General features: G+C 34.7%; 1 protein-coding gene across 2 annotated transcripts in view; it reads left to right on the top strand.

Moving 5' to 3' along the window:
- The window catches only part of OLA1 (Obg like ATPase 1), a 192,844-nt gene that overhangs the window by 126,134 nt on the left and 42,654 nt on the right, over positions 1-24,056 (top strand). For both annotated transcript variants that reach the window (XM_021702985.1, XM_021702986.2), the window contains exons 6-7: positions 14,738-14,818; positions 15,121-15,218. In XM_021702985.1, coding sequence (XP_021558660.1) covers positions 14,738-14,818; positions 15,121-15,218 — 179 coding nt within the window. The remainder of the gene's footprint in view (positions 1-14,737; positions 14,819-15,120; positions 15,219-24,056) is intronic.

Here is a 24,056-nt window from a genome sequence, read left to right as displayed (position 1 = left end):
AAAAATGCAACATTCCAAGCCTCTCTTCTTAGGAAGTTTCCATTTTCTAGATTTGAATGTCATTTGTATTTTTATGTAAATAAGCAGGAAAAACTTAGAACTTTTTAATGCTAAAACAGAATCTCTCCTAAGTGTAAGGTGGATATATTCTGACATAAAGTCATCTTTTATAGTGGGTCTTGCTGTCTGTGGTAAAACCGAGGCACTAAAGAAGGCAGGTGTGTGATAAACATTTCCTATTGGTATTAACTAGCCAAGTGAATTAGTTTCCTAGGGCTGCCATAACAAATCCTACAAACTGGATTAAAACAATAGAAATGTGTTCTTTCAAAGTCTAGAGACTAGAAGTCTGACATGAAGGTGTTGGCAGGGCCATGCTTCCTTTGAACCTTCCTGAGGAGAATCCTTTCTTGGCTTTTCAGCTGCTGGTAGCCCTAGACATTCCTTGGCCTGTGGCTGTATAGCTCCAGTCTCCGCCTCCCATCTTCACGTAGTCATCCTCTCTCTGTGTTTCTGTCCGGATTTCCCTCTTATAAAGACACCGGTCATAATTGGGCTGAGGGCCCACCCTACTCCAGTATGGTTTCATCTTAACTAATTCTCATTTAAGGTCACACTCTGAGCCCCAGGGGTTAGGACTTCAATGTATCTTTCTGGAGGATGGTTTATGATATAACATTAACACTAGGGCATTAAGATCAGGGTTTTTTTTTTTTTAAGATTTTATTTATTTCTTAATTTGAGAGAGAGAGAGAGTTTGTGCACAGGTGTGTGCACACATTCACACATGCGAGAAGGTGGAGGGGCAGAGGTAATCTCAAGCAGACTGCCCTGATGCGGGGCTCAACCTTTGGGACCCTGAGATCATGACCTGAGCCAAAATCATAAGTTGGACCTACTGAGCCACCCAGGTGCCGCCAAGGTAAATCTATTTTAAGTGTGTATACATTTCATTTGGAAAGACAACATTTGGAAAATGTAAGTAGAAGTCTTTAAGGAATGATTTATTTTGTATTGATCAATTATTTGGAAATTGTCACACTTAAAAAATATTCATAGAACTAACAGTTAATTAATTAGACAACCAAAGAAGGCAACCAGAAATTGTAGTTGAGTCTTTTTTTTCTGTCAGTATCTCTGAGTTAAATAATTAATGTCCTCCAAAAGATATAGCTGTTAGCAGATATCTTCTCATTATCTTAAAGATACTTACATATGTAATAGGTATATTTTTCACTAAAATCAAAAGATTCAAAAGGGTATACTGTAAAACATAATGCTCTCACTTCTGTCTTCTCATTTACACTTTTTTCCTCATTAGAGTTTATATATCCCTTGAGAACTATTCTTATATGACTTAAAAGATTGTTTTCTGAAAGAAAAAGATATTACAACGTGGTGAAGCTGAACTACATTCATTCATCTTTCTCCCCATTGTCTCTGTTTTCATAGTCTCTACCTCAGTTAATGGAACCCAATTGTTTGAACTGAAACCCAATATCTGACTCCTCTTTCTCCCATTATATCCCATCCTATTGATTTTATCTCCTGAATATTCCCTATATCTCTTCCTCCTTATTTTCATGACTTTTTCAGTTTAGGCTTCATTATGCTTCACTTATTTTTGCAGCTTAACTGACTTCTTTGCCCTTCTTGCCCTTGTTTTCCACAAATAACAAAGTACAGATCTAACTATGTTGTTCCCTTGATTAAAATATCCCACCATCTTCCTGTGAAGATACTGCCAACATAAAGTTCGTGGCTCACAGATTTCTTTGTGATTCAGCCTTGCCTGACTTAACACTTTCTCAGCTTGCCTGACAGTGAACTAGTAAACATTTTGGTTTCGCATGAGCTCATTTACTAGAACTCTCCTCTTCTGCTGCCCCTCCATTCTTGTTTCCTAGTCATCTTTTCAGACACAGCCTACAGCAGAAGTTTCCTACACTTTAAAAAATGTTTTGATTATGATGAACTGTATATAACATAAAATTTACAACTTTAACCATTTTAAGTGTACAATTTAGTGGCATTAAGTACATTCACAATGTTATACAACTTTTACCACTGTCCATTTTCAGAATTTTTTCATCATCCCAAACTGAATCTCCTCCTCCCCCTCCCAGCCCTTGGCAACCTCTCTTCTTCTTTCTCTATGAATTGCCTATTCTAGGTCCCTCATATAAGTGGAATCATAATTTTTGTCCTTCTGTGTTTGGCTTATTTCATTTAGCATAGTGTTTTCAAGGTTCATCCATTTTGTGGCATGGATTGGAATTTCATTCCTTTTTAAGGTTGAATAATATTATATTTATGTACCACATTCTGTGGGCATTTGGATTGTTTCTACATTTTGGCTATTGTGAGTAATACTATTATGAGCATTATTGTACAAGTACATTGTGGTTATAACATTTTTGAAGAGATCTCCATTGAAAATAGTCCAGAAGGAAATACTAACTGATAGTAGTGGATTAGAGAGATAGTTATGAGTGCTTCCTCAAATAATTTTCTTTTTTAATTTTATTGCTTTTATAAAATAAATTTATGGAAATGAACCCCAAAGTTAAAAAAATATTAAATATAACAACCCATTTAGAAATACATGAACCAGGAATGTGATTAGAAATTATCGTAGTTCATTATTTGAGTCTACATAATACACATATCCCAAAACTAGAAAAGAGGTTATAAGATTTTCAAAATTAGAATGACAAGTTGCTTAATTTAATGTGGCAATACCAATGTGAGAGTCAAACTATGCTAGGTAAGACTTTTATGGGTTTAGGAGAAATGACTATCATAGTAAGTATTCTAAGCATAAATGAGGTATTTTTGACAATGATGCTCTTAGACAGCAGTGGGAAGGATTGAGGCAAAGTGTCTCCTTTTTCTTGAACTGGGATGACAAGAATGAGGGTATAAATGTAACTGACCAATTTAATGATCATCTTAACACTTTGTAAGGTATTTTACTTTCTCAGTTTATAGTCATTATTTTAAGCAAATCATTGTTTTTCTTTTAAGGTTTTAGGGAAAATTTTTTGACTTATTTGGTAATATGTGAACATACAGGTAAGATCTGCTAAAGATGAAAATCTTCTGAGTGATTTAATCTCAGAAGTTTTATGGGTATTTTTGTAATGTTTAGTCATAAGGACCAAAGATTCAACTTAGGCTATTTCAAGAAATGGGTTATTTTTAAAATACAAGGCAATAAGGGAAATGGAAATCCAAAAATGTTTATCAAGATCAGGACGTGTAGTATAGCCAGGCCTTTTGGAGTATAATTGTAAATCAGCCCAGGGCAGCACCCAGGAATTCAGAAGTCTGCACCTTCTCTGTGTGGTGCCCTGCCATTTATGTAACTCAGATGGTCTTCATTTCTGCTTCACTAGAATTCTCCTTTTTTTTCTGCTACCACTAGAGTTCATCTGCCGTTTTATATGTTGTTTTTATTCCTGATTTCTGCTTCTTCATAATTTCTCCTTCTAATTAACCTATTTATCACATCATATAGTTCACTCTGTCTTATGCTCATTCAGTGTATCTTTGCAGCTTAAGTCTCCAATTGTCTTATCTCAGTATTTCCTTATCCTGATTCCTGAGAGCAAGCATCTGATTGCCTCAGTTTATTCCATTTTGGCAGAGTTTTTGTCGCCTAAGACCACTTCATAGGTCAAGTACCCAGCAATTCCAGCCAGGAGACTGTTTGGGTAGGACTGTTTCCTCTGCAGAACCTGTGGACTGAGCCACATTCCTTGAGGAGGAACTGAAATGAGAGTAAAGCCATGTTGAATAGTGTGTTTGGTATATTGCGTAAAATGGTAAGACTTGGCACGTTATAGGCCCTCAGTGCTCACTGTTATTTATTTGAGGACAGCAGTTAGGAAGTGCGAAACTGTTTTGAGACTTGCAGAGTAACACGAAACAAAAATGAAAGAATGTATTGTGTTTGGGGCAAAGGTCAGGAGGATTAGACTCATTGAGGCCGTCATCAACTTTATATATACCCTGAAGGGAATGAACTCCTAAATGAACTGATGCTGTGGTACATATGTTATAGGCATACTTTCCTGGCTCTGCCCACCTGTCCACTTTCTCCTTGCTTCTAGTCAAGAAAACACAGATGGAGAAATTTAAAATAGGACATCTTGGTATCCCCATAAACTCATTGTTACTGGCCTCAAGTGAGCCCTCACCCGTATCAGTTTCTTATTTGCCCTCCTGCTCTCTGCTGCAACTGCTTCCCTGTTCTCAGACCTCTTATTTATGCCCACTTCCTGTTTCATCCATCCCTACCTTCAGCAGATGACCTTGCCTCCAATTTCAGAGATCAAAATAAAAGCTACCAGACAGGAATTCACTCGATTTTCACTCCTCTTATCTGTGGCTAGTTATTCCAGTCGTCTGGATCCTATCATGTCCTGACTTTTCGGAAACCTACACTATTAGTCATCCTTTTTTTTTTTCCCCTTCAGTGCCTTTAAATTATTTCATTGAGATAAATTCGCATATCATAAAGTTTACCCTTAATATTCAGTGGTTTTAGTGTATTCACAAAGTTGTGTTTTGATCACCAATAATCCCTTCTTTCTTGTATATACAACTTGCCCCTCTCAAGCCAGATTGTTTTCATTAACTATTTAAAGATGGCCTTTTTAATCTTGGTGGTGGGGGGGACTTCTTCCTTAATACCACACGCCTTATCTTCATTTACCATATTTTCACTACCCTCCTTCTTAAAAACCTCTTGAAAGAGTTCTTTTTTCTACCTCGTAATAACTCAGTCTAATCTATCTGGTTTACCTGCCCATCACACTCAAACAGGTTTCACCAGGGTCATCAGTGACTTTTGCATTTTTAAATCTAATGGACATTTTCAGTTATAGTGATTTTTCAGTAGCCCTCCTTCTCTAGCAACTTCTGTTTCTTTTGCAGGCTCATCCTCTTAATATCTTTGTTATTAAATATTGGCATTACTTAAAATTGAATCTGAGGCTCTCTCCTCTCAGTTTTCTGTCTATGTGGTATCATCCATATCCATTGTTACAATTACTGTTTAAATACAAATAACTTCCAGATTTGTATCTCTAGCCCTTCTCTGTACTTGGAGCTCCAGACTAATATATTTCATTCCTGACTTTGACATCTTATGGATTTCTCAAAGATATCTCAGAGTTGGCACATCTAAAATCAAACTCAAGGGTCCCCTCCTTCACATCTGATTCTCTTCCACAGGTTTTTATTTCAGTGAAATGTACCGCTATCTATTAGATTATGCAAACCAGAAACCTAGTCATCTTCGACAGTCTCTTCCCATCATTTAACATATTTAGTCTGTCACTGAATTCTGGCAATATGTAGATATATGGATATAATAATATGCCTATATTTTCTTGTATGTGTAGAGATAGAGAAAGGATAAAACAAATGTGGCAAAATGTTACATTAATGAATCTGGATGTACAGACATTTCTCTATTTTCTTGTAGCTTTTCTTAAGCTTAAAATTATTTCAAAATAAAAAAACAAATAAAATGTTTTATGATTTAATGTATAGAGATAGATACAGTGAAAATATATGACAATAATAGCACAATCAGTGGGAGAAGGCAATAATAGAGTGAAAGAGTAGAGTAATAATACTCCAGTTAAAGAGTTTTTGGCTCCTCAAATAGTTAAATTTCGTTAAACATAGAATTACCGTATGACCCAGCAGTTAAATTCTTGGATTGATATTTCCAAAAGAATTTAAAACAGGTACTCAAACAAATATATGTACATGCATATTCACAGCAGTGTTATTCACAATAGCCAGAATGTGGAAAACAGCCCAAATGTCCATCAGGGATGAGTGGATAAATAAATTGTGGTATATACATATAGTGGAATGTTATTTACCCATAAAAAGTAAATGAGTACTAGAGAGAGACAAGCCAAGAAACAGACTCTTAACTATAGAGAACAAACTAATGGTTATCAGAGGGGAGGTGGGTGGGGTGTTGGGAGAAATAGGTGATGAGGATTAAGGAGGGCACCCGTCGGTCATGAGCACTGGGTGATGTATGGAATTGTTGAGTTACTATATTGTACACCTGAAACTAATCTACAACTGTATGTTAACTATATTGGAATTTTTTAAAAAGAAAAAAAAACAAAACAAAAAGTAAATGACTACTGATGCTAGATGTGGGTCAACCTTGAAGACATTAAGCTAAGTGAAAGAACTCAGACACAAAGGTCATATATTGTATGATTCCATTTGTGTGAAATCTCCTGAATAAGTAAATTTCATAGAGACAGAACTGCAGATTGGTGGTTGCCAGGGACTAGGGGAAGGGGAGAATGGGAAGAAACTGCTCAGTTTCTTTCTGAATTCTTTCTTCTTTCTGAGATTTTATTTTGGTGTGATAGAAATGTTTTGGAAGTAGATAGAGGTGAGAGGTCCGTAACATCGTGAATATACCAAGTTTTTAGTACTAAACTACTTAAGAATAATTGATTTTATGTTTATGTGAATTTATGTGAATTTTACCTCAATAGATTTTTTAAAAATTAAATAAGACAAAAAATGTCAAATTGGATTTCAAAAGCCTACCTCTGTGCTGCTTATAAGACACACATCTTACATGGAAATGCAAAGGTCCAAGAAGAGTTAAGATGGTCTCAAAGAAAAATAGAGTTAGAGGATGTGGTACACATGAACCTTATATCAAGATTATTCTAAAGCTGCAGTGATTAAGACAGTCAAGGATAGACAAATTGATCATGGAACAGAATGGTTATATAGATACAAATTTGATTTGTGGTGAAGATGGTACTGCAGAGTAACAGAAATGAATGATTTTCTTAAGAAATGGTGTTGGGTCAGTTATATATCCTGTGGGAGAGAAAATAAATCCTCGCCCACCTCACACTGTACAAAAAAGGTAAAGTCTACATAGAGTAAAAAGTGAAAATGAAACTCTTACGGAATAAAATATCTATTATATAGCATAAAATATTTTCATCACCCTGTAATAGACAAATATTTTTTAAACAAGATACAAAAAGCAGTAATCATAAAGGAAAAGATTTTATTTTTTTAAGGATTTATTTATTTTAGAGAGAGGGAGAACACTCTCGCGTGTGCATGTGGTGGGGAGGGGCAGAGGAAGAGGGAGAGAGAGAGTCTCAGGCAGACTCCCCCCTGAGCGTGGCGCCTGATGTGGAGCTTGATCACCCCCTGAGCCAAAACCAAGAGTCGGACACTCAACCGACTGTGCTACCCAGGTCCCCCTAAGGGAAAGGTTTTAAAATTGTACTATATTCACATTAAGACTTCCGTTAAACAAGAGAGGGAAAAGCTACAGAGTGAAAGAAGATATTTGCAGCATATAACAAAGAACTTGTCTATAGAATATGCAGAGAGCTACAAATAAATAAGGAAAAGACAGCCCATTAGAAAAGTGGGCAAAAGATTTGAACATGTACTTCATGCAAGAGGAAATCCTCCATTAATCATTAGGGAAATGCAAATTCAGACTACAGAATGATACCACACCTTAAATTAAGAACACTGACAATACCAAATGTTGGAAAGAAACTGATTAGCAATATATACTAAATTTGGGTAAATGTTTGACCTATGATAGAGCAATGCATGTACAAATTTACCAAAATACATGTACAAGAATGTTTATGGCAGCTTTATTCATAATAGCTTTTAAAGTATAAACAATCCTAAGTGTCCAACAGTGGAATGGATAAATACACTGTGAAATATTCATACAGGGAAATATTACATGGCAAAGAAGATAAGTACTACTGCTATTTCTAACAACATGGATGAATTCCACTTATGTTGAACAAAAGAAGCTAGACACAAGATAATGCATAATGTATGATTCTATTTCTATAAATTTCAGTAACAGGCTAATTTGTGATTCAAAAAAGCCAGGATAGTGAATATCTCTGGAGAAGAATGAAACATTGTGACTGCATTGCTAATAGTATTGTGTATATTGATCAGAGTAGTTATAGGTGTGTGTTCATTCTGTGATACTTCATCAAGCTATATACTTATGTAGTTTACACTGAGTATGTTTGATACTTTAGTATAACCCTTTCTCAAGTTTGACATTCAAACCACTGATTGTCTTCTGCTTGTATCAGTTGAATTTTCAATTTGGATTTTTATTTTCCTACTTTTATTTCCTACTTTCTACTTAGATTTTGGTTTCCTTATAAATTTTTCTTAGTTTGTCAACTCTCTTAACATTTCATCCATTTTTTTCTGACATTACTCTTCTCTCTTTATGGCCTCATGCTCCTGTTTCATAGATGCTCTATCTTTTTGCATTCTGCCAAGTATGCCACATAATTCATTAAGAGGGTATGTGTGCACGCACACATGCGTGATCATTTTCTGCTTCCTTTCTGACGTTCCTTATTCAGTAGCCTTTTTGTTAAAATCAAATTTGTGGACTCCACACCTCACCCCCACCATACTTCCTTGAACATGGTAAAATCCATTCAAACTGATTTACAGGGATCATATAGGATTGTTGCCTTCTTCTTTTTAGTAATGTTCAAATCCTCTTGAAATCTATACCTCAAGAATGAATTGGGTGTCCATTCTGGTTGCCACTCAGTTTATGGCCAAAAGGCCAAGAGCTTTGCTGTGTTAAGTTCTCACTGTTTACTTCAGTGAGAACTGAAGTAACAGTTACATAACCAAAAACCCACAACTACCAACATACATTCTACCCCCATTATTGGTAGAATTAACCTATTATTTTGATTCTTGGATGATAGCTTCCTTACATATGCATGCACGTGCACACACACACACACACACAGAGCCATGCAGAGCATTGCTGCCAATTGGCTTAGTTGAGTCTTTTGTTGATTCTTTACTGGGAGTTTTAGTCACTGAAGTATATAAAAAGATGGTAGTCAAGGATCAGTACTGTGGTCTCCATAAACAGCATTCATTTAGTAGAGCAACAAATGTTTAATATTCTGATTCAGGCAGATCCTAAATATCAAGTTAGAATATACAATGAAGGTCTGTTTCGTGAGAGAAAACAGATTGATCTGTCCTCAACTTGGGATATTTAAAGGGGATACTCTGGGTTGGAGCAAGAAGAAGCTGTATTACTGGACTCCTAGCCAGACTTTTTGAGCTGAAGCCCTGACCCCCATTATTTTGGTCTGAGTGCATTGTTGACTGTGTGTTAGTTAAAGCCACCTAACCAGCACAGATCAGCTCATCTGGGTGTAAGCATCAGGTATTGGGATAGTGGATTTGGCTAGAGAGAAGTATCAGACTTGGAAGCTATAATTATTACAGAATAAGAGTGAGTCACCTTGATAAATTGCCAGGTCTTATCTATTTAGTCATCAAATTTTAGGATTACAGATGGTGAGCAGTGAATAGATGAAGCCTCCCTTCCCCCTCACACTGTAAATATCTTTATTTCTTTTCCTATTGTAAAGATGAACTACAACAGCATTGTAGTTTTAAAAAAGAAGGCAGAAAGGTAAAGCTTCTCTGGTATCCAATCTTCTAGAAATTTCTATTGCTAACAATTTGGTATGGCATCTATCTAGTTTCGTTATTTGAGTGCATTTGTTTGTATGTATTATATATAGTTTCAAAACCACAATTGGGATCACATTATACATTCTGCCATAAATAATAATACTTAGTACCTATTGAGCATTTACTATGTGCCTGGAGCTGAGGCAGTTACTTTACACATATTTTCTCATTTAATCCTCATAATCACCATGTGTTGAATTGGAGTTATCCCAATTTTACAAAAACAAAATTAAAGATGTTAACTGTCCCAAAGTTATACAGGTAGAAAGTGGCAGAGCCAGAACTCAAACCCAAATCTTTTTGATGGCAAAATTCATATTCTTAACTTTATTTCGTTGTTCTGAACCTGCTTTTTTCACTTAGCAATGCATTAAATTGGACATTTTCCCATGCAAATGTACATACAGCTATGTCTTGTCTTAATGGATAAAAACCGTTCTGTTATATGAATGTCCCATAATTCATTAGCAAATCTCCAGTTAATGGGTTTTTAGGTTGTTCCTAATCCAAATCTCTCTTCTTGTGCTAGTATCACACTATTCTAATTACTGTAGTTTTATGGTTTAATACATAGCAAGGCAAGTCATGTATTTTTCTCTCTAAATATTTTTTACTCTCAAGCAGTTCATTTTTTTTTTTAGAATAATGATATATTCAATTTGTAACATTCTCCAACATCCCTGTTATGATTTTAAGTAGAATTGTGTTATATGTTGTGGCTATAATTTTTATCAGCATGGTGTTGATCAGTACAGATGAATTTTGAGTGAGGGTCTGGCCGAAACAAGTTTTAAGTTAGTGTCTCTGGTCCTCAGGTCTGGGAGTCTATGGACCTAGAACATATACTTAATTGGCTGTTGTTGGGGCATTTGAATATTGCTACAAAGTCACTCATAACCCAGGTTCTTGGATTTGGGGATGATGAATTCCTCTTAAAAGCATTTGGAAGATATGTGCCATCATCCCTCAAAGGCACATAAACATAGAACTTTATATATAATTTCAGGGTGTTAAGGAACCCCTGAAATCTAGTTATGGGTCACAGATTAATAATTCTTGCTCTGGAAACTGAAGAATACCAAAATAGAGAAGTCTAGTATGTAGTCTTGGAAAGTCAGTTATGTTATTGCGTGCAAAGAAAAATATGATTTTTGTAATACATGGATTGACAATCAGGTATTATTAATCCCGATAGTAAATTTCCCTGATGACCTTGGACCAAGAATGAGGACCTGGAATAACAACCTTGGGAATAACTAGGCTAATCAAAGAGCAGTTGGAAAAACAGTGAGGAAGACAAATAGGCCAGGGTGATTGGGCAGAACATGAATTTCTGAGTCACTTAGACCTGAACTTGAATCTTAGCTCTGCCACTTACTGGCTATGGGAATTTAGGCAAATCACATGTTCTCTGTGAGCCTAAATACATTACAATTGCTATTAACAACAATAATAAAATACATCAAGAAAATAGAGCATTTCTTAAGTTAAATGTGAGACTATTAGTAAGAAGAGTCAAAGCATATGAGTGAGGAATTCAAGGTGAGTTTGGATTTTCTTTTTAGTTAAAAGGTAGTTGTTCAGTAAAAACTAGTTCTTGTAGAATGTGAAGACTAGACGTCTGAATTGAGATTTCACTAAGAAAGCCAATACTGTTGGTAAACCTTCAGAAATTTGAAGAAAAGGACTAATGAACAGCATTCAGATTGGAGAAGATGTCTATATGCGTTAAGGGAGTACCCAAGAGATCGTGTTGCCGTTTTGTAGACGACTGGTATTTAATCTTTCAACCATCATAATAACAATGGCACCAGCACACATTTACTGAGAACTTACTCTTTGCCGAGCACTGTGCTAAACACCTTATATGCATTCTCTCTCTTGATCTTCACGACAACCCCCCGGAGTAGATAGTGTCATCATCTATGTTTATCAATGAAGTAATGGGCCACAGACCTGGTAAATGGTAGACCTAGGATTTATTTTCACACTTAAGCATTAAGCTGTTACCTCTCCAATCAGTATACTCATACCACTGCAAAATAACCCAAAAGTTCACATATCCAGGAAATTTTGCATAATCTTCATTATGTTACATGATTTTGAAAGTGAAGACTTTGTTAAAGTTATCAAAACAAAAGTTATCCTCCTACGTCTGTATTTCTACATAATCATGTTGCTAAAGAAATTATGAAATCCTAAAGTAACTTCTGATGCCTCAAGCATTAAGGTGTTTCTGTGTTTTTTGGATTGCGTTTATTGTATTGTTAGGAGTAGGGTAAGTATGTATTAGATTATTTTCTCGGTTAACTGGAGCGTTTTATTGTTCTCATCATAAGTATTAATATATATAAGCATAAGAAAAATTTTAGTCCATTAAGTATTATATACAGATTTGTCCAAATGTTTTCGTTCATCTGCTTAGAAGTTTTTCAGATAAAACGGGTGCCTGGGTGGCTCAGTCGTTAAGCATCTTCCTTCGGCTCAGGTCATGATCCCAGGGTCCTGGGATCGAGTCCCACATCGGGCTCCCTGCTCAGCGGGAAGCCTGCTTCTCCCTCTCCCACTCCCCCTGCTTGTGTTCTGTTCTCGCTGTCTCTCTCTGTCATATAAATAAATAAAATCTTTAAAAAAAAAAAAAAAGAAGTTTTTCAGATAAGGAACATAAAACATCTTTTAATTTTTTGCTAAATTAAAATTCTTATGTAAGAATAACAGCACATCACAACTTTACCATATAATGATTATTTATGTAAGATATTCTTACCTGAGAGCAATCTTTTTTTGTCTTAAGTAAACTGGCATCTTTTAATAATCTAAGGTGTCTTTTCTTGTTTGTTAAATCTTTTATGGGGCTAATGAAGAGAGTATTGGGTAAAAAATAAAACATTTAAAATTTTAAAACATTTTTACTTTCAACTCGTCAAATATTTGGTTATACTCTATAAATTTTTTCTTAAAAGGTTTGAATGTGGCTTTAATGAATGTACTGTTTGAGAACTTTAATTATGAGTAAATTCTCTTTAAAATTGACTGTTTCTAATTTGTAGTATAATGTGTTGGTGTGAGGAGAAAAAAAACGAATGCCAAAAAGATTATGTGATAAGATTTCAATGTCTGGAGTCATTGTGTAGTTAATTTAAAATGAAAGAGAAATACTGAAATTCCTTCACTAGTGATCATCATTTATTGGGGCCCTTTGGTTTTATAAAAATGTTTATAGTTACAAAAGTATATTATACTTTTTATATGATTAAAATTTAATTTCCTTCCTTATTTTTGGTTTGGCTTTCTTTTGTCTGTTTTCTTCTCTTTTCTTTTTTTAATTGAAAAAACTAATGGAACCAAATATGAGATGGTACCACTGTCTTCTCCTTCTTTTGTATAATCTTGTTGCGTGTCTCTACATAAGCTGTTCTGGCCACTCATCATAGTAACCAGCTGGGCCATTTCACCTGCTGGAGCCATTAAAGAGGACTCTCTCCCCCTAGATTAATCCCCTCCGACATTAGTTTTTTGCACTGACAACTGGAGCAGGCATTCAGAATTTGCAGGTGGCCAGTGTGACGCACATAATTGCCTACAATTTTAGGCAATGAATAAAAATGGTCTACATTACTTGTCAAAGGTTGTATATGCAGTGCCAAGTGAGATCTATGGGAAGCCTTTTAGGGTTTAAAGAACAGTTAATAGCAAGGCTGCACAGGGCTTTTTTAATCATAACGCATTTGTAATATAGCACTTTGATCTTCTCCTTGTAGGAAATGGTGTTACATTAGCCACTTTTAAACATTTATGAGTGAAATTCAGTTATAGAAGAGTAAAAGTGATTATTCGTAAGCAGAACATGTTAGATTTCATTAAAAGTTTTCAGCTTACCCCTTCCTTGTTAAAATCTGTGGGAAGTCTTTTTCCTGGAGAGTTTCAAATCAGGATCTAAGGACATGGGGCTTTTTCCTTATTTTTCCTGTTGGTAACAGCAAGATTTGGAAGGAAGGTATACTAAATATTGAGGTAATTTATACAAGGGGATATTTATAGAAAGATAACTGATTTATGGTAAAGTAAATACATCGATGAAAACCTAAAAAATCTATTGCTAATAACTGTGTATTACAATAAATTTGTGAGAAATGCATATTTAAAACATACCCATAAATTATCTTTAACAACAACAACAAAAAACCAGATGACTCTCAAACGCACTTCTTCTGGAAGAGCTAAGTTTGACCTTTCAGACCCAAGAGCCTTTTATTAACACCTGCCTGTAAGAAGAACCTTGCCACACGCAGCTTTTAGATTCAGAACCACAAAACTGATGAGGAAAGACTTGAAGGGTTCAGTTTGTGTCACTTGCTGTTTGCCGTTTCCATTTCACAGATGATTAATCTTTCTGTGAAGAAAGGCTAGAGAAACAAAGCACATTGGGCTCTTCCTGCAGTTACTCCTTCTGAATGCACACTAGCTTGCTAACTAAAAGGCCTTTAGATTTCCAGCAGAGAGAGATGTTCTGAAAGTGAATGCAGCTGGTTGGAGGTCACCAGTGCAGGGCTCTTGCCATTGTGTAATGGAGGCTTTGGCAGGTTGGGGGGGGGGGGCGGTGTTGGAGCGGGGACAGGAGAAGTGGGCAGGAAGAAGGTGTTGGCAAAAAATTAATTCCGAATTAAAAGGGTTTGGTCAGTTGATTTAATATTTTGGAGGGTAGATCATCAATAATAGGTTCAATTTCATCTATTTTGTTTTTCTTTTTAAGGAAAAAATTATAATTCCGTCTCTTTCCAGTATTCCCCCCTCCCTCCATTTCCTAATAGCATGTTTATCTTGTAAGTGGCATCACTAGGTGATGTTGAAATACTATTAGCTCTTACAGTCTTTGGTGTATGTGAATTGTCTTGAAATTTTTAAGACTGTTACTAATTTTGCTAGTATTCCACATATATATTAAAATGTTAATGCCACAACAACGTTTCATTGATATTTGGATTTTGATTTGGATTTATTAAAAAATAATTATGTGTGTGACTTAGTTCCCCTTTCATATAAAATTGACTGTTTTTACTTTGAGGATTTGAAAACTCTTAATTTTAGTATTTAGTATCTAAATGTTTAGTGTCCATCTTGTATTTACTTTTTTCTCAATGTTGTGCAGGATATAATGTGCAAAGTCAAATCCTGGGTTATAGATCAGAAGAAACCTGTTCGCTTCTATCATGATTGGAACGACAAAGAGGTAAGTTATAAATATCATGCCTTCTATTCCTGCCTTGGCTTTGACTTCTTAGAGAACAAATTAGATTTTCCATTATTTTATATATTATTACTGGTAATATCTAGTTAAACTTTATTTCTGTCAATGATTGCTTATTCCCGGGCTTGTTATTATTTTCTTTTCCCCTACTCCTGATATTTCATAACTGCTAATCTCTTAAGAAACAAGAATTATGAAAATGAAAATGGCTACTTGTTTGAAAAGAGTTTATTTTCAAGTTATTCAACTTTTAAAAAGGGTTCTTTCTCTGATTCCCACTTTAGATTGAAGTGTTGAATAAACACTTATTTCTGACTTCAAAACCAATGGTCTACTTGGTTAATCTTTCTGAAAAAGACTACATTAGAAAGAAAAACAAATGGTAAGTGTTTCCGCCTAGATATATTCAGACATATCCTGTCTCTACCCACAAACACACATACATATGAACTTAACGACTATGTTAGATTTTAATATTTTTCTCCTTATTATTATGAAGTTTAAAATGGATGAGAAAGCTTTGTCTGGTTTTGTACATTCTGAGATGAATCTCCTAATTGATCTACTGAGAGAACTTAAGAAAAAACGAACAGAATTAAGTTAGGCAATATTGAATCATGCGTATTTACTTATTAAATTTAAATTTAATAGACGTTATTGTTTGTTTTCTCTGCAAAATGAGAATAAATGTAGTTAGAGCAATAAAACTTTCTAAACTAGGAATTTCTAACTGTGTTGATATTGTATGTGGCCTTAAAATACCCACTTGAGATTATAGCTGAGCATAAGTTTTAAAATCCAGACCCAATGCTTTAAAATTTTTTTTCAGTTAAAAAAACTGTGTGTGGGATGGGGAGAGGAAAATCAGTTATCTGTTTCAAACACTTTTAAAGTGTACAAAGGTAAAAGCTGCATTCATGTGTTAACATTTTTGACATGTAACCCAAATGTACAAGGTTTTCTTTCATTCACTAATAACTTCAAAAACTCCTATGTTCATGTAACATGTGGGGCATGTACACATTTGGCATTGCACTCACTTTGACTTGCCTCACAGGACCCTCAGTATTTTATGCTATTAAGTCATACAAACAAATCAAAACTATCCAAAGCAAAATATCTGCGTTCTCCTAAAATATATTGTCGGTTTTTCCCTGTACTTCATTAAGTACTTAGATGCACATGGTTTCAATTTTCCATTAAAAATTCTCATTTCCATATGATATCAAAGAGTGAGAAGCTTTAAACTGAAAAATAAACATTCATAGACTGGAAGCCAAAACAATAATTAATGTCAGATGGTTAACTCCAATAAATGATTAGAATAAATTCTGTGAAATTACTGCAACTAAAAATGCCCTGTTGATATTACTTTAAGACATTTTGTGTTCCTGATAGGAAACTGAATTTGTCCTCTTTATGGGCAGTGTTCTAGAAAGCATAAACTTAACATGAAAATTCAATTCTGACTGGTCAGTGTCCTCCAATAGATAGTTAACTTTAAAATAATCAGTACTGTCTTGTTTCAGATTCTTATAAATTTGGTGATTAATGTGTTAAAAATTGTTACCTTTGGGAAGGAATTTTAAAGTTTATTACTTGATCTCAGTTAATAAATCTTATTGTAGTATGAATGGTAAGGTTTCCTGAGGCTTCATGAAACAATACAGACATCAAAGTTTACATGAAAAGGGATGAGTCAGTTTCCTTGCCCAAAGGGGCTTCTCACACCTGTATCTGGATGATTACAGGTAGAACTCCCTGGCTCTAATTGTATAGTAAATACCATTTCCCAGACCCTAATGGTAGACAGACTGCTTGGGAGACGCCAGTCTGTGATTTAGCTGTCGCCAGACACCCCATGTTTTTTGTGAGACCAGTTGTGATGATGATATGGTTATAGCCAATTGAAAGCAAACTCTTGTCTAAATAGCAAATTTTAATTTATAAAGATGTAGAGGTATGGATGATCCTATTTATAAAACCAAATTTTAGATTTTATATATAACTAATGATCTGGTTTGGGGTTGTGTGTATGTTTGGTGGGGGGGTGGGGGAATCAGATCTTGTGCAAGTTAGTGTAATTGTAGCTGCAAGATCAAAGACTGGGTAACTGAGTGATGTTCCAGAAGAGAATTTACCACATAGCCATTTTCTGTACAGTTTCTGCCGCCTGCTGTTCCTATTTTCCCTCAAGCTAGCCATTGACTACCCCCTGTGCATCCCTGCTCATAAAAAATGATTGAGGAAGTATTTGTCATGTATTTATGAGTGGGAAACATTGTGTGATAGGGAATGGCATCTCCTGGAGCCAGAAAGATTGCCATTTTCCTTTCATTCAGCCACTCTGCTACAGCTTTAAATCCTCTGTTTATGCAACATAGCCTTTGTATTAAAGTGCAGAATAAATTTTTATTATGAAGGATATGAACACTAGGTTTTCATCATTTTCATCATTATACTGCAAGCAGATGTAAACAGTTCAGATACATTTTAACTACTAAATCGTTTAATTTGTGTTAGCATCTCTTTCTAGCATTTATAAAATCTAAGCTCCATTTGCATTAGTTGCTCCTTTAGCAAAAGAAAAAGTTTTGTTTTTTAAAGTTATTATATAATATTAGTGTAGCAAATTAAGACTGATGCAGGAAGCAGTAATAAATATTTTCATGGGTCTTTTAGATCTAGAAAGCTATTTTAAATGGTCAGGAAAGAGGAGGAGGAGGGATTTGTGATTTGGGCCATAAGAGGAAGACTGTAGGAAACTGTAGTTTAGTGGGTCACCATTTCAGACATAATGAACATTTTAATTACTAGTTAGAGTAGAATATAGGAATAGGAAGAATATAGGAAACTATATTTTAGGGGGTCACCATTTCAGACGTAATGAACATTTTAATTACTAGTTGGAGTTTACTTTAAATTTAAATGCTAACATTGTTTTTCAATCCTAGAAAAGAAGGAAGCATTTTGAAAGATAAGTCTGTTTTGTTACTGAGTAGGTACATTGACCTTTTGAAAGATGTAAAAAACGGAAATCTACTCGCTGGTTTTAACGATGTGAATTAGTCATTTCGTTGATTTATGATTAAGACCTAGCCCCTTGAAGAGAAGCTGACATGGCAGCCGGGTTAGTATGGTTGTGTTATGATCAGATGACAGTAATCAAGATGTTGTAAGGGGAATCCACAGAAACCTTTTTTATTATTACAAATTGCTGTTCTTTGAATGCAGAAGTTGTCTTGGTGAGTGCCAATAATTTTTGAACATTTGAGGATTTCATTTTTTAAAAACGATCAGTTGTTACTTATAACTAAAATTGTATTGTCTGCCATATTAATTTTCATTTGAGATTGCCTACTGAGTTACGGTATCAGGCAGGTACAGGACATTAGAACTGTCAAACCATTGCTTAATTAGGGGTTTAAATTTCAATCTTTGTACCTTTGTTGCTCTGTAAGTAGTATATGCCATCCAGTTATGAAGTCAGTAGAGCAAACTAATTTTAGATATTTTGTATACCTACATAGCTTCCAATTATGTTTCATTTTTGTATTCTCTTGCCCCTATCTTAAAACTATTGGTAAAGGATAATTCCATTTTATTGCTTATATATGCTACACGTTAATATTCAACTGAAAAATATAACTAACATTTAAGACATTCAGACTTCTTGTGTGCATGGGTATGTGTATAAACATGTATATTTGCATATGCCTCGGTGGGCTTGTGGTCACTAAACATTACCCTTTGACTAATATTATATGAGTCCGTTAATCTGGTTATTGAAATTGATTCAAGATACATAGACAAATATTTTCTGTCTTTTAAGTTGTTGTGTAACCAAGGGCAGTGTGTCAGCTTCACTAACTGAATTCTAAATAGAAAAAGGTTTTATTAATTCTTACTGTTCTGTGATTCAGTCCCCTCATCCCCACTTTCCTGTTTTTGTTAGTTTTCCACATAATTTGTATACAGCAACTAGAAATAGTTTGGCGATACTATACATTGTGTGCCTGGCTAGGGGGAGAATCACAGAATAAATCCAACATTTCCTTGATTTCTTGAACTGTATGTGAGGATTACAGGTATTGTATCTCAGCAACTCTGAATGAAGAAGAAAATATATTCATTTTTTACATATAATTTTGTATGTCTATGTATCTATATACACAATACAGATACACATGTACATACATATACCTACATAAAGGTAAAACTATTTCTATAAAACTATTCTAAGAAGTCATCAATTTCTGACAAGATTATTTACTGAAGCTAGAAATTTATGCTGCTGTGGAAAAATCACATTGTTATACATTTGATTTACTTGAAACAGAGAAAGTGAGAATAAGTAATTATTCTTAAAAAAATTATTCATTTTAGTTTAGGAGCTTCTCAAGTAGATTTGAAATTAGGTTTAATTCACATAAAGTTTTCAGAAACATACCCTCTTGTATAAAGCAAGATTCACATATATGAGATTTTTAAATGTTTTTGTCATCCACTAGTGTGGCAAAGGAAAAGCCCTGAGATATCCATGCAATGTTTTGGGGGATTATAATTTCTATTTTTTGTCATTTGTGGTTCATATAGTTTTGGGGGGTTGTTGTGTCCCCTTCATCTTGAAGTACCTAACATTGTAAAGCCTATGAGAATACATTATTTATTCTGAGTGTGTTCCTACCTACTTCAAATCACAACATAACGCTGGTAGGTTTATTTTAACACGTGAGAGGTTTTTTAGCTGAATTAAATTTTATAAGCTATAATTTATAATGATTTTCATAAATCAAATACTTTTTTTAATGGTGATTCCTTTATGAGGACTAGTGCTTATATGCTCCTTTGACAGATATGAAGGGGTGATAGGGCAGGTCAAGTGTATTCTGGAAGTCTAAACTAAGCCATTTTTTTAAATATGAGATTGATTAAATTGGTGAACTTCTGGACAAAATATTCTTAATTTTACTTGTTATAAATGAATCTAAAAATTTTTCTTAAGACCCCTTCTTTGTTTTACAGTCTTTTGTTTTTGCTACTAGATGATTCTCAGCTATCTGCTTTTTAATTTGTATTATGATAAAGCTTTGAAACAGTATCATATACACTACAAGTTGGGAGTTGGGATTTCAAATAATTTCCGGTGAATGGATTTTGTGGAATTGATTATTTTCTAATTTCTTGGATCAGAATCTTGAGAGCTTAAAAGAATATACTAAAGCAAAACAATTTTTTTTTTTTTAATTATAAGAGATGGAACTCTGAAAGAGGTAGGAGGGAAAGGACTTTGCTCATTCAGAAATCTTTTTACTTGGAATGTTCTTTTGCATTTGTACACATATATACATGTAATAATACTTGTGATTTTCTTTCTGTTTCATTAAGTGGATTTTGGGTACTCTTTCAGCAATTTCATATTCTTATCAAGTGATATTAGTACCCTAGAGTGCTTAGTCATAACGAAACCAACTAACAACTCTGATTCCATAATAGGAAAAAGATAATTATAGAAGAAATCACATCTTTTTATAGGAATATAATGCTATTTATAATGCTACCCACTGTATTATGCATTTTAGGAATTTCCCCTGGCTTATTTGCATTTTTGCCTAGTACTATTTACAGACAATAATTTCTGTTTGCAAAATGGTTCATTGAATTTGAGAAAGTGATACTTTTGGGAGGGTCAGTTGTTATTTTCATTAGCACATCTATTGACTTACTGATTTATGAGTGATATAATTTATCAAATATGTCAGGACATTTATCTTTTTTAAAGTAGCTGAAGAATTTCACTGCATATATAATAGGGAAATGTTTCACAGAGTTGTTTCTAGCTTTAAGAGACTAAAGCTCTTCTAAATAAACAAGTGTTCTCTTACCAGAGGGGAGGTCAGTAGGGGGATGTGTGAAACAGGTGATGGGGACTAAAGTGTACACTTATTATGATGAGCGCTGAGTAATGTGTAGAATTGTTGAATTACTCTGTTCTACATCTGAAACTGATATAACACTGTATGTTAACTATACTGGAATTAAAATTTTTTAAAAAAGGAACAGTTAAAATGTTTTCCATATAAAACATAACAAACAAGTGTCCTCTAGGATTCTCTCATATGAAATTAAAATATATGTTCCCCATTCATGCACACACATACATAATCTAAGAAATGAAAGGAGAAGTTTGACTTATATAGTGTTTTTCAAATTACAGATGATTCATGTACACAAAAGAATTTTCCTGCCTCTCTACCCCACTTACGTTGGTGAATAATTCAGGGACTATTAATATTTTTAAAAATTTGTGCCCCGGAGATGAAGGACCTGTAGATCAAATTTTGTTTCCAAAACTGTGAGTTGAGATGAGCTACACTCATAAAATAAGAGTTTTAACTAGTAGTAGTTGGTAGAAGTGGAGGAGAATTTTGAAGCCTAGAAATTTTAGGACTCTTGGGGGTAATGGAGCCTTAATGTGGTATACAGGATCTGAATAAGTTTTTCCTAGGAGAAGGCTGTAGAAGAGGAAAGGAGAGGGTGCCATTTGGGGCAGTTTTGGTGTTTTGTCTAATATATTGCTTGTGCAGAATAGGAAAGGAGTATTATTTCCACTGCCCTTCATTCCTGTGCTCTCTCCTGTGTTCCCCAGTCACAAGATCTACTTTTGGAGTTAATGTTGTAGTTCAGCTACTACATTATAAGTTAAATAGACTTTCGAAGGCTAGACCAAAATGTTGGGTACCATTAATAACATTGGGTCTGTAAAGAAAATGAATTCTGGGGTACCTGGTTGGCTCCATCAGTTAAGCATCCAGCTCTTGATTTCAGCTCAGGTCATGATCTCAGGGTCCTGAGATCAAGCCCTGCATCAGGCTCCCTGCTGAGTGTGGAGCCTGTTTGCGATTCTCTCTCTCCCTCTGCCCCTCCCCTCTTGCATGTGCTTTCTCTCTCCCTATAGAAATAAAATAAAAAATAAAATCTTTAAAAAAAGAAAGAAAATGAATTCTAAGAAACTTTGAGCATACAGTCTATTTATAAATTAGGTAGTATATATTATGAGGAATTTTGGTATATAAAGAATACCGCTACTTTAGAATTTGAAATATTAATGTGGTGGTCCTTATTTGTTGCTAACTAGGTCTTTGACTGCAAGCAAATTACTTAGTCTTTCACATATTGAAGACAATTCATCAGAATGTTCACATAAAATGTGTTCTGTGTAAACAATATTTCCCAAATTTAATAACCATACTCAAAAAGAATACAATAATAGAAAAAGGACTTGTTTAGTCTTCTGAGTGTATCTTCTGGATATATTCCCTTGGTTTTTCTTTTTATTATATGGATAAAGGAATAAAATGTATTATATATATATATATATATATGTTTACAGCTGTAGTTCTATGCTTTGAAACAGTTGTACTCCAAAACAAAACAAACAACCGAGAATCATCTCTGTTGTACAGTAGCAGTAGCAGTAAAACTCCCATGATATCACCACCATCTTCCATGACTCAGCCCCTATCTCCTTCTCAGATTGGGCCCTGTGACTTTACCATTGGTGCTTAGAGGATTTTGTTGTTATTTCTTGGCTTCCATTAGATGAAATCATTGTTTATTACAATAGCATAATTTTTTTTAAAAAATGGCTGTTTATTCTTTTAAAAGCCTTTAAAACAGTTCCATTGTAATCTCCTATATATCATATATCTCATTTTCCCTATTTTTGAATATATATGTGTGTGTGTGTGTGTGTTGGAGATGAGGCAGTGAAGGTTAGTTAGTTAGTAAAGATCATCTCTAAGATTCCCTCTTCCAGTGCTAGAATTTTATGATTTTAATGAATTGGATTATATCATATTCACAAAGAAATGATGCCTATATAAATATCTAGTACCTTCTCAGCCCTCATATACAGGTTTGTCATGGTAGGATTTTTTTGTAACTGTGGAACTATAGAGAGCATTGCTGAAGTTGCAGAGACCCAGTTTATGAGCAACAGATATGGCTGGGTTGGAGATAAGACCTGATCTTTCCTCTACTCTCATTCCCTCTCTCATATCTTTACCCCTTGAAAATAAGTCTTTTCTGGGTCTCAACCATGTTCCGATCTTTCCTCATAGTGAGCAGCTATTGCTTTGACTAGAGTGAGGACAAAGTGGAAATAAAACCTATCTGTAGAATTGACTTATCTGTATTTGAGGCTAGTTATATAAGTCAAACTGTTATATTTTTTTATTCTGACATGACCTGGAAAGCATTTCCTCATCAAAAACATTAGACTATGAAATACCCTCAAAAGCCTACTTAATTCACAACATAGTAGAAATAGTGCAGTTTGGATGAGACATATTTTGGTATCTGTAACCATTTTTATCACCAATTTTTTTTTTTTAAGATTTTATTTATTTATTTGACAGAGAGAGACACAGAGGGAACACAAGCAGGGGGGAGTGGGAGAGGGAGAAGCAGGCTTCCCGCCGAGCAGGGAGCCTGATGCAGGGCTCGATCCCAGGACCCTGGGATCATCACCTGAGCCGAAGGCAGACGCTTAATGACTGAGCCACCCAGGCGCCCCTTTATCACCAATTTTTAAATTCTCCTTAAAAATGTGTTCTAAAAGAACTGACTTAGGAACTTTGAGTACACCCCTATCTATAAAGTTTAGGGCTGCATATTGGTATCCATTCAGTCTTTTAAATGCTTTCTTAAGAGGAGAAGTTAATTTCATAAAAACTTATGATTATGAATATAAATTTCAAATCTATGTTTATGAAGACTGTGAACTCATTGAGGAGGTGGGTACTATGTTTCCTTTTTCCTTTTGTAAGCAGATAATCATTGAGCCCTTCTGTGTGTCATGTACCATTCTAGATGGTAAACAGAAAAAGCCCTTGCCCCCTTAAGGCTTATAGTCTCATGGGATAATAGACAACCAGTGAACAAATATTTAATACTTAATGTCAGGAGATAACTAAAACAATGAATAAAAATAAGGCAGGGGAAGAGGGGTGCCATTTTAGTTAGGGTAGTTAAGGAAGGCCTTTATGAAGTAAGAGAGAGTATGCCATGAGAGAATCTGAAGAAAACTCAGTCCAGGGAGAGCAAACAGCGAATGCAAAGGCATGCGTGACAGAGCATTGAAAAAGAGTAAAATCTGAAAACAACCACTTGAAAAGAACTTTGTAAATTCTTAGATTGTCAAGTGTTTTAAACAACC

The sequence above is a fragment of the Neomonachus schauinslandi genome, chromosome 3, assembly GCF_002201575.2.
Source record: "Neomonachus schauinslandi chromosome 3, ASM220157v2, whole genome shotgun sequence".
NCBI lineage: Eukaryota > Metazoa > Chordata > Mammalia > Carnivora > Phocidae > Neomonachus > Neomonachus schauinslandi.
This window is presented reverse-complemented; position numbering and strand designations above follow the sequence as displayed.